Genomic DNA, 13,192 nt, shown 5'->3' on the forward strand with positions numbered 1-13,192 from the left:
ATGCCACCATTGGTCACAGAGCATCTGTTTGCCAGGTTTGGTCTCGTAGATCTACAGTGTGTAGGTCTACAATTAAAAGGTCGACAACTACTGGTCGACAGGGTCAAATGATTGACAGTTAAAAGGTCGTCAGGTTTTAAAAAGTAAACAGTCAAAAGGTTAATGGGGTCAAAAGGTCGACATTCAAATGGTCATCATTCAAAAGGTCGACAGGGTCAAAAGGTGGAAATTGAAAAGGTCGACGTGGTAAAAAGGTCAACACTGAAAAAGTTTTTTAGGGCACATTATTGTACTCTAACTCTATGCCTACGTGAATAGTAAAGTATGAACATGTCATTTTTTTTTAAAAAAATCATGAAAACGCCTGTCGACTTTTTCAATGTCGGCCTTTTGACCATGTCGACCATTTAACTGTCGTTTTTTTGACCATGTTCACCTTCTGACCGTGTTGACCTTTTGACTGTCGACCAATAGTTACATAGAAACATAGAATTTGACGGCAGATAAGAACCACTTGGCCCATCTACAATCACAAGAGGGCAAGTGCAATTAGTATGTGCGCACCTTATGCTAGGGTGGGTATCACCTGGGGGTGTTTCTCAGACACCCAGAGACGTATGCAATAGAAAAAGGGTAGGTTCAACCACCACCAGCGTAGGATAAATAAAATAATACTTCCCTTCTGTGGGTATAATTCCTTCTCTGTATACACTTGTATTAGTCGTACGTATCCTCTGCTCAACTTATATTCATTTGTACATGAAAAAAGAGCATATATATAACATAGTGTATACTGTTTAATATAGGGGTATCACATACATATAAAACATCAAAAACATCAATATAAAATTTGCACACAATAAAATTCCAAAGTGGCTAGTGCATAGGTTAAAGAACTTTGAGGTAGTTACCAGATGGCCAGTGAACCATAAATAAATATAGTTCAAAGTGAGCATGCAAGAATGATTCCACGATCGCCCGGGCACAATCAGGATCACACGCTGCTGCAGGATAACAGTCCCCCAGTCCAGTCCAATGCCTCTGCCCGCCGACGCGTTTCAGACTCGATCTGAGTCCTTTTTCAAGGCTTGTCCTTGTGTGCATATGTCCATTCTTTTATGTGGTTCAAATCTCGCGGTGTCACGCGAAAAACCCGGCACTTCCGGGTTCGCGGCACCGCGATGACGCATGTGACAGCGTCTCCGTCCTCGCGCCTAGCTACGCGAGATCCCGATACTTCCGGGTTCGCGTGAGCGCACTGACGTCCATGGTAGCGTCCGCGTCACTCCATGATGACGCTCCGATTGGCTCCCTTCATCTGCTCTATTCTGGGCTTCTCCTGTGACTAAAAGTATGCATCCATCTAACTTAGAGAGACGTCAAATAAGAACCAAGGGGTTTCACCGATGCGGAAGCTGTTGTGCGTGTATTAATATTAAGGGGGATAGAAAGGTGGAAAAAATAAATATCAATGGAAAGGAACACCAAATTAGGGAATTTATCACATGCAATACCAAAAACGTGGTATATACCATTGGGTGTACATGTAATTTATTCTACATTGGCAGAACATCCCGGCCACTTAAGATCCGATTAAGTGAGCACATCAGGAATATCAAGAAGGGAATAGAAACGCATTCCCTCCCTTCACATTTTAAAAAACACCACAATAGTTCCCCTAATGAAATCAAGATATTCTTGGGAATCAAATACGTGGAAGGCCATTGTCGCCGTAGGGACACAGATGCCCAACTGGCAAGGGTAGAAATGCAAACTATCTACAATTTTAATACTTTAAAACCCAATGGTATTAACTCAGACTTTGAGTTAAAATGGTTTTTATAAATGGTTTTACCAACATATTTTAATCATGTCTTTTTCTATAGTGATTTTATCTTGTATTTATTCCGTTTTTATCTCTCCTTATCTAAGGTAAAATACGTATGCCCACAGTTTGTATGGGCGGAAGCAAATCATGCATTAAAGGCTTCATCTCCCGATCATGTGAGAGTGGCAGTGATCACATGATCGGGCACAGGAGAAGCCCAGAATAGAGCAGATGAAGGGAGCCAATCGGAGCGTCATCATGGAGTGACGCGGACGCTACCATGGACGTCAGTGCGCTCACGCGAACCCGGAAGTATCGGGATCTCGCGTAGCTAGGCGTGATGACGGAGACGCTGTCACATGCGTCATCGCGGTGCCGCGAACCCGGAAGTGCCGGGTTTTTCGCGTGACACCGCGAGATTTGAACCACATAAAAGAATGGACATATGCACACAAGGACAAGCCTTGAAAAAGGACTCAGATCGAGTCTGAAACGCGTCGGCGGGCAGAGGCATTGGACTGGACTGGGGGACTGTTATCCTGCAGCAGCGTGTGATCCTGATTGTGCCCGGGCGATCGTGGAATCATTCTTGCATGCTCACTTTGAACTATATTTATTTATGGTTCACTGGCCATCTGGTAACTACCTCAAAGTTCTTTAACCTATGCACTAGCCACTTTGGAATTTTATTGTGTGCAAATTTTATATTGATGTTTTTGATGTTTTATATGTATGTGATACCCCTATATTAAACAGTATACACTATGTTATATATATGCTCTTTTTTCATGTACAAATGAATATAAGTTGAGCAGAGGATACGTACGACTAATACAAGTGTATACAGAGAAGGAATTATACCCACAGAAGGGAAGTATTATTTTATTTATCCTACGCTGGTGGTGGTTGAACCTACCCTTTCACTTGGCCCATCTAGTCTGCCCTTTTTTAAACATGTTACCTCAAACCATATTTGATCCTTAATTTTTTTGTAAGGATATCAATATGCTTATCCCAAGCATGTTTACATTGTACTACTGTATTTGCCTCTACCACCTCTGATGGGAGGCTATTCCACTTATCTACTACTCTTTCTGTGAAGTAATTCTTCCTCACATTTCCCCTGAATCTTCCTCCCTCTAGTTTCAGTGCATGTCCTCGTGTTCTGCTGCTCCTCTTCCTGTGAAGAAAGTCTCCCACCTGTACCTTCCTCCCCCTAGTGTCAGTGCATGTCCTCGTGTTCTGCTGCTCCTCTTCCTGTGAAGAATGTCTCCCACCTGTACCTTCCTCCCTCTAGTGTCAGTGCATGTCCTTGTGTTCTGTTGCTCCTCTTCCTGTGACTAATGTCTCCCACCTGAATCTTCCTCCCTCTAGTTTCAGTGCATGTCCTCGTGTTCTGCTGCTCCTCTTCCTGTGAAGAATGTCTCCCACCTGTACCTTGTTAAAGCCCTTGATATATTTGAAAGTTTCTATCATGTCCCCCCTTTCCCTTCTCTGCTCTAAAGTATACATATTAAGATATTTTAGTCTTTCCTGGTACGTTTTGTGATGTAGGCCATGCACCATTTTAGTTGCTCTTCTTTGTACAGTCTCTAATGTATTTATATCCTTCTGGAGATATGGCCTCCAGAACTGAACACAATACTCTAGATGAGGTCGTACCAATGACCTATACAGTGGCATTATTACTTCTTTCTTTCTACTGCTGATACCTCTCCCTATGCAACCAAGCATCTGACTTGCCTTCTTCATTGCTTTGTTACATTGCCTACCTGCCTTTAAGTCCCCTGAAATAGTGACACCTAGATCCCTCTCTCCCTCAGTAGTTTCCATTATAGTGCCATTTATACTATATTGAGTCTTTGGATTTTTGCAACCCAAGTGCATGATTTTGCATTTTTTTGGCATTAAACTGTAGTTGCCATGCTCTTGACCATTCCTCTAATCTACCTAGATCATCAATCATTTGTTTTACCCCTCCTGGTGTGTCTACCCTGTTGCATACCATTGTGTCATCTGCAAAAATGCACATTTTTACCCTCAATTCAATTTGCAATATCACCAATAACCATATTAAAAAGCACTGGTCCAAGTACAGATACCTGGGGTAACGTTTTCCTCCTTTGACTGTACTCCATTTCCTACAACTCTCTGTTTTCTGTCCTGCAACAACGCTCTTATCCATTCAACCATCTTAGAATCCTATCCCAAGCTTTCAAGTTTATTTAACAGTCTAGATAAGCTACATCTACAGCCCCACCTTGATCTATTACTTTAGTCACCCAGTCAAAAAAGTCAATAATATTTGTTTGACATGATCTTCCTTTAGTAGATCCTACAACTCTTTGTTTTAAGGGTGTTTCCATCAATGTTCCTACGGTACTTATGTAATATCTGGGCGCCCGATTTTTTTTATTTTATGCCTTAAGGCATACAATCAGATGTGATGGACCCGATTTTTTTTCGGAAAAATCGGGTCGATCGTATCGCATGCAACCAAATCGCATGCGATGCGATGGACGCGATTTTTACATTGGGTCCAATGTTAAATGCCCCCCAGACCCCATTTTTTATTGTATACCCACCCTGTTCATACCCCCGCTATCCAAGTGGGCATGGAGTATATTATATATAGTGTGGCGAGCGCAGCAAGCCACCGAGCCCGAAGCGTGGCGAGCGCAGCGAGCCCCGCGAGGGGATGCGGATTACTTAACATGTATTCCGCGGCCGCTCGCCACGCTTCGGGCTCGGTGGCCCGCTGTGCACGCCACACTATATAAAATCAACTCCATGCCCACTTGGATAGTGGGGGTATGAACAGTGTGGGTATACAATAAAAAATGGGGTCTGGGGGGGCATTTAACATTGGACCCAATGTAAAATCGGGTCTCAGGGACCATTTAACATTGAATCCAATGTAAAAATAGCATCCATCGCATCGCATCGCATGCAATTTTGTTGCATGCGATGCCATCGACCCGATTTTTCCGACCCGATCAAAAAATTGGGTGCCCAGATAATACATAAGTACCGTTCCTACTACTGATGTAAGGCTCACTGGTTGGTTGATAGTTGATTACCTCTTCCTTGGTTCCACTTTTGTGCAATAGGACTACATTTGCTGTTTTCCAGTCTTCTGGGATTACTCCAGTAGCTACTGTAGTGACTGGTTGTTGAAATTTTGATTGTCTACCTAGACACTGTAGATTTAAAGCCCGGCTACCCTGTTTGGCACCCCCTATTACCCCCAGTCATTGCCCATACACTGCCTTTTACGTGTCTCTCTTCTTCCATCTGTCACTCCTTTCTCCTCTCTGTACCCCCACCCTCACTTTCTCTATCTTGCCCTCTTGCCCTTCTCCCTCTCTTTCCCCCACCCTTACTTTCTCTCCTCTTTCTTTCACTTTCCTACCACTCTCCCCCCTGTCTCTCTCTCCCTCCCCTCTCTCTGCTCCCCCACCCTCAGTATTTCATCTCACTCTCCTTTTTCTATTCTACTCACCCCCTATTTCGCTCTCCTCCCACTCTGTCTCTCTGCCCCCCTTCTCTGACCATCCACCCACCCTCTCTCTTCCCCCTCACCTTTCTCCACTCTCCCTCCCTCTAGCCACCCTCTCTCTTGCTTTATTCACTCCCCCCCCCTCCCTTTAACCGGCTATCTCATTTTAACCGGCTATATCTTTGGAACCAACTGACCCATTTACATGAGACCAGTATCATATTGAAGAACTTTTAAGTGAGCTTCACATGACTTTGGTCCCGAGAAACTGTAGTGCTTGGTTCCAAAGAACATGAACAGCCATGAAATTACATTTCAGAAATAAAAAAACTCTGTTTACCCACAATATTTCCCGAACCAATTGACCAATATGGGCCTGCCTGGTATCAAGGCCCAGCAATTTGGGTTTGAATGAGATCAACCACGAGTTTCTGTGATGCTGCGGGGTGAAATGGCAGCCGTCGGAACCGGGTGGGGGTCAGAATTATCCGGTCCCATGTTATCCTATGGGGAAACCGTTCTAGCTTTGTCTGGCGATATCTCCGGTTCCCGGGGGGATCGTGACACGGGGCTGGGCTCGTTGGAAAGCCCCGGTCCTTAGCTCCAAAATATGTCTGACATGACAGGAGGGGCACAGGCCTGGGTGCCCCGCCCCCTGCATCCGCCCATGCCCCTCTCTCTTTTTTTCCTTCTCTCTCTGACAGTGTCTCTTCTAAACCCCTCCTTCTTTCTTACACTGTCCCTCTCCCTCTTTCTCCATGATACCATCTCTCTCTCTGACACACTACAGTATAATACTATTTTTGCCTGTCACTCCTATCCTTCCCTCTCTCCCCCTTCGCTCACCCTGTCTCTCCTGTACACTCTTAATCTTGCTTTATTCTCTCTATCCCTAACACTGTCTCTCTTTTATGCTCCCTGACATTTTCTCTCTCTGACACTATTTCTCTCTTCGGCTCTCTCCCGTACTCTGTCTCTCCTATAACCACCTCACTCACTCTATCTGACACCATCTCTCTCCCCTGACACTGTCTCTTTCTGACTCTCTCTTTCTCTCTCGCTATCCCTCTATCTTTCCGTCTGACACCTTCTCACTCAGTCTTTTTCTCTCTTTCTCTCCCTGTCTGTTTTTCTCCCCTAAGGGGTACACAGTTCTAGTTATGCCCCTGCTCTTTTCTGTACCTTTCTTCTCTTAAAACTTTTGCTATTTTTTTTATGTTGGCACCCAGAATAACTGATGTAGTCATCTGTTAAAGAGACACCTGGGTAGTTAGTGCCAATAAAAATTATTACAGGACCTTGGCAAGTTACTGCATAATGGTCACCACATATATGTGGTCTGCAGACCACTCACGCATGGCAGCACTGTGTAAGCACAAAACAGAAGGGAAGTGACCAGTAACGTAATAACATCATTTCTTACACAATACCGGGGACAAGCTCCTGTTTGAGTCTGTACTGCACTGTACATGTTTTTTTTATATATTCATGTGCATGATAACATTTATACCTGCTGTGAAAACATTGAGAGGCCATGACGAGGTAGTGAATGACAGGGAAAGGCACTGGGTAGCAGGGAGATGTGGGGGGTGACAGTGGAAGAGAGGTTGAGGCAGTGGCTGGCAGGAGGATGCAGAAGGTGGGAGTGAGAGGCAGTGGGAGATCACTGAGATTACAGAATTCATCAGCCTGACGGTTTGTAACAAGGATTCTTAAACCCCTGCGGAGATGGTCACAGCCCACTTTGGGGTAATGATCCACAGTTTGAGAACTGCTGCTCTGGTGGATTGGCAGCAGGTCCCACTCTTCTATAGTCATAGGGTACAGAATGTTCCTGTTATCATTAGAATTGTCATTGTTTTTCCGATTTTTTCAGTAATGTTACAATCTGTTGTACATATTATTTCAGAATTATATATTCATGATCACCATTATCCTCATCCATATTATCCTCATCATCGTGATTATCATCATCCATATCATCCTCATCATCACCATTATCCTCATCATCACCATTATCCTCATCCATATCATCCTCATCATTATCATTATACATATCATCTTTATCATCGCCATTATCATCCTCATCATCACCATTATCCTCATCATCACCATTATCCTCATCCATATCATCCTCATCATTATCATTATACATATCATCCTCATCATCGCCATTATCATCATCCATATCATCCTCATCATCACCATGATCATCCTCATCATCACCATTATCCTCATCCATATCATCCTCATCATCATCCATATCATCCTCATCATCATCCATATCATCGTCATCATCACCATTATCATCATCCATATCATCCTCATCTTCACCATTATCATCATCCATATCATCCTCATCATCACCATTATCATCCATACCATCCTCATCATCACCATTATCATCCATACCATCCTCATCATCACCATTATCATCCATACCATCCTCATCATCACCATTATCATCCATACCATCCTCATCATCACCATTATCATCCATACCATCCTCATCATCACCATTATCATCCATACCATCCTCATCATCACCATTATCATCCATATCATCCTCATCATCACCATTATCATCATCCATATCATCCTCATCATCACCATTATCATCCTCATCATCACCATTATCATCCATACCATCCTCATCATCACCATTATCATCCATACCATCCTAATCATCACCATTATCATCCATACCATCCTCATCATCACCATTATCATCCATATCATCCTCATCATCACCATTATCATCATCCATATCATCCTCATCATCACCATTATCATCCATATCATCCTCATCACCATTATCATCATCCATATAATCCTCATCATCACCATTATCCTCATCATCACCATTATCCTCATCATATCATCCTCATCATTATCATTATACATATCATCCTCATCATCGCCATTATCATCATCCATATCATCCTCATCATCACCATGATCATCCTCATCATCGCCATTATCATCATCCATATCATCCTCATCATCACCATTATCATCCTCATCATCACCATTATCCTCATCCATATTATCCTCATCATCGCCATTATCATCATCCATATCATCCTCATCATCACCATTATCCTCATCATCACCATTATCCTCATCCATATCATCCTCATCATTATCATTATACATATCATCCTCATCATCGCCATTATCATCATCCATATCATCCTCATCATCACCATGATCATCCTCATCATCGCCATTATCATCATCCATATCATCCTCATCATCACCATTATCATCCTCATCATCACCATTATCCTCATCCATATTATCCTCATCATCACCATTATCATCATCCATATCATCCTCATCATCACCATTATCCTCATCCATATCATCCTCATCATTATCATCATACATATCATCTTTATCATCGCCATTATCATCCTCATCATCACCATTATCCTCATCCTCATCATTATCATCATACATATCATCCTCATCATCGCCATTATCAACATCCATATCATCCTCATCATTATCATCATATATATCATCCTCATCATCGCCATTATCCTCATCCATATCATCCTCATCATCACCATTATCATCCTCCATATTATCCTCATCATCACCATTATCCTCATCCATATTATCCTCATCATCACCATTATCCTCATCCATATTATCCTCATCATCACCATTATTCTCATCCATATCATCCTCATCATCACCATTATTCTCATCCATATCATCCTCATCCATATTATCCTCATCATCACCATTATCCTCATCATCTCCATATCATCCTCATCATCATCATTATCCTCATCATCACCATTATCCTCATCCATATTATCCTCATCATCGCCATTATCATCATCCATATCATCCTCATCATCATTCATATCATCATCACCATTACCCTCATCCATATTATCCTCATCATCACAATTATCATCATTCATATCATCCTCATCATCACCATTATCATCATTCATATCATCCTCATCATCACCATTATCATCATTCATATCATCCTCATCATCACCATTATCATCATCAATATCATCCTCATCATCACCATTATCCTCATCCATATCATCATCATACATATCATCCTCATCATCATCATTATCATCATCCATATCATCCTCATCATCACCATTATCATCCATATAATCCTCATCATCACCATTATCGTCAGTCATATCATCCTCATCATCATCATTATCATCCTCTACATCACCATTATCATCCTTATCATCCCCATCATCACCATTATCATCCATATTATCCTCATCATCACCATTATCAGCAGCCATATCATCCTCATCATCATCATTATCATCCTCATCATCACCATTATCATCCTCTACATCACCATTATCATCCTCATCATCACCATTATCATCATACATATCATCCTCATCATCACCATTATCATCCATATCATCCTCATCATCACCATTATCATCATCCATATCATCCTCATCATCACCATTATCATCCTCTACATCACCATTATCATCCATATAATCCTCATCATCACCATTATCATCAGTCATATCATCCTCATCATCACCATTATCATCCATATCATCCTCTATATCACCATTATCATCATACATATCATCCTCATCATCACCATTATCATCAGTCATATCATCCTCATCATCACCATTATCATCCATATCATCCTCTATATCACCATTATCATCCTTATCATCCTCATCATCACCATTATTATCATCATCCATATTATCCTAAACATAATCATTATGAGGTTCTCAAATCTCTCTCTTACCTTGGGAACAGTAAAAAAGAAAAATAAACAGCCGCATGTTCCTTGTACACGGTGGTAAGGAGACTGAATATAGTATAATAAGTAATGAAGAATGAGTACACAGGAAGCTATTTAAATGTATTTTTTGTCATCTGATGACAACTAAGAGGAAGTAAGGGATGGTGAAACTCTAGAAATAATAGAGATAGGGAAGTACAGATGTAGCCACCCTCATCCAGCTTGCCGATGGCATTTGTCCCGATAATGCATCGTAACGCACCATTCTTTTAGTGAAGGACAGATATTGGCCCTTATTCAGATCTGATCGCAGATTTTGTTCTCAAAATGGGCAAAACCATGTGCACTGCAGGTGGGGCAGATGTAACATGTGCAGAGAGAGTTAGATTTGTGTGAGTTATTTTGTTTCTGTGCAGGGTAAATACTGGCTGCATTATTTTTACGCTGCAATTTAGATTTCAGTTTCAACACACCCCACCCAAATGTAACTCTCCCTGCACATGTTAAATCTGCCCCACCTGCAGTGCACATGGTTTTTACCCATTCTGAGAACAAATTTGTACTGTGATCAGATCTGAATAAGGGCCATTATTCCAACTATAAGCTCACTGTGTATCTATATACAGTATTTTCTATTTGTGTAATAAGTAGCACAAACTATACTTGTTTTATTCACTTAAAAGGTTATGACTGTAGTGTATTGCAAGGCTGATGTTCACGTATTTTAATTATTCATCTGTCTACCTAGGGGTTGGGATCGTTTGGTCTACAGCATGTTGGTCGACAAGCATTAGGTCGACACAATTAGTTTGACATAGGGAAAAGGCGACATGGTTCTAGGTCAACATGGCTTTAGGTCGACAGGTCATTAGGTCGACACAAGCATAAGGTTGACATGGTCTTGGTCAACAGTCAAAAGGTCGACATGGGGTTTTTCACAGTTTTTTTACCCAAATGTTGACGCCGTCGACATGGACACAGTTTAAAGTGCACCGCATCCCCTCGCATCACTCGCTGTGCTCACATTGCTTTGATCACTGTGCCTCGCTGTGCTCGGCACACTAATTTATTCTCCCACCACGCCCTAGTGGATGGTAGTGCATGAAATACCGGCTGTCAGCATGTCCGCTCAAAAAACAGTGACAAACCCCATTTCGACCTTTTGACTGTCGACCTAGACCATGTCGACCAAATGCTTGTGTCAACCTAAAGCCAAGTCCACCTAAAGCCATGTTGACCTAGAACCATGTCGACCTTGACCCATGTCAACCTAATGGTGTCGACTCAATGCTTGTCGACTAGCATGCTGTAAACCAAATGACCATATCCCCTACCTAGCGTCACTTGTTTATTGTTGCTTTTAGCTAGCGTAATGAGACGCCCGAGCAGCATTGCCCTTAGACCGTCTCTGGCTTTTGAAATATAAATATTTTGAACAGTATATCTGAACTCCTGATTTTTCTAGGGGACTGGGACACACACACAAGCCTAATGCAGCCCACACACGCACCGATTTCAGCGTGCGTTGTGGGCTTAACTAGCACACACAGCATCGCATCGTATGCCTTGTGCATACGATGTGCATGCGATGCGATGCTGTGCTAGAAAAAGCAGGTACAAAAAGTATGTGCAGCACATACTTTTTGTACTGTATGATGAGGTGCCGCGGGAGCGCGCACCCCATCGTACAGCATCGCACCGCCGGCATCGGCATGTGTGTGGGCTGCATAAGACAGCGTCTCTGAATTCTTCTGGTTAGTGCTGGCTGGTCTTCCCCACCTCTCCCCTCCCCTTAAATAAACCTCTGAGATTTATTGGAGGTCAATTAGGAGGTCACAGAGACAATCGTACTGTTCTTTTTGTATATACATGAATTCATTAAAAGTTAAGTTTTAATCGATTTATGATTTCAGGATTGCCCCAGCAAAGAGGTTTTACTTTTTCATCTGCCTGTGGGGATGCAGTCAAAATCCCGACGGTCAAAATCCCGAATGGGTCATAATACCGACAAGGTCAAAATCCCGACATTTAACCCCTTGAGTGGTGGGTTTTGCTGGGGCAGGACAAACCTACTGGGGCAGGTTTGTCCTGCCCCAGCAAAACCCACCACAGATAGTGGGAAGCTGCCATCTCCCCCCCCTCACCTCTGCTCCAGCGAGTGTACGCCGGAGCTAGCTCTGCTGCAGCCGCTAGCCTCCCTGCCACTGTTTCCCCCTGCCGCCTGTCAGTCATGACACAGGCGGCAGGCTCAGGGGATGTTTTGTGGCGGCTCGGGAGGACTCTGGTGCCTGAACTCTCCCGAGTCCCCCCGAGCCGCGCCGACCATCCCCGAGCCTGCCGCCTACGTCACTTATACAAATAGTGATTAGCGGCTGGCGGGGGAGCTCCGGTGGCATACGATCGCCAGGGCAGAGGGAGTGGGGGCAACAAGAGGGAGGGAGGGGGGGTGACCCCTAATGCAAAAAGTGGCATGCCCGGAAATTTTCCGGGACAGCCCGCTGCTGCAGCGCAGCTGAGCCTGGAAAATTTCCGGGCATACCACTCAAGGGGTTAACATCCCGACAAGGACAAAATCCTGACAATTAAAATCCCGACAAGGTCAAAATACCGACATATAGAATGTACAGGTGAAACAGTCAACATGACTTTCTGTCAACAGGTCGTGAGGTCGACTTGGGTTTTATTTTTTTATATATAATTTTTTATATATAATTTGATTGTATATTTGGTTTGCTTAATACACTGTGGATTATTAGTGCATAGCCACCATATCCATACCCTGCCTTATTTTCTAGTAACATGAGTAACATGATTCCCTATGACAGCTTCTGGGGTAATGTGGGAGAGAAGACATAGAGGGAGAAGTGTGTAACAGCTCCTCATTCTCATTCGGTTGGAGACAAGACTGAGCTTACAGGCACAGTAACGGAGCTCAGTGCCCGTATTACTGATATTAATGCTGGTCTGAGCCTCGTTACTGAGCATCTGTAAAACATTTAACTAGAAGCCAGCTTTTGTGATGGATCATAGGATTGGAGGGATTTCATGGGGCCCAGCCAGGGCCCCTTGGGATTTGCCTGGCCCTAGGTGA

At 43.1% G+C, this 13,192-nt stretch overlaps 1 protein-coding gene across 1 annotated transcript in view; it reads right to left on the bottom strand.

Annotated features, from left to right (window-relative positions):
• Nucleotides 1-10,158, bottom strand: part of LOC146072847 (uncharacterized) — a 62,632-nt gene extending 52,474 nt beyond the window's left edge. Inside the window, exon 1 of the mRNA XM_083180033.1 lies at nucleotides 10,105-10,158. Coding sequence (XP_083036159.1) covers nucleotides 10,105-10,141 — 37 coding nt within the window. The 5' untranslated portion in view covers nucleotides 10,142-10,158. The remainder of the gene's footprint in view (nucleotides 1-10,104) is intronic.
• Nucleotides 10,159-13,192: the final 3,034 nt, after the last annotated feature.

Source organism: Crinia signifera, chromosome 4 (genome assembly GCF_055691185.1).
Source record: "Crinia signifera chromosome 4, ASM5569118v1, whole genome shotgun sequence".
In the NCBI taxonomy this organism is placed as follows: Eukaryota; Metazoa; Chordata; class Amphibia; order Anura; family Myobatrachidae; genus Crinia; species Crinia signifera.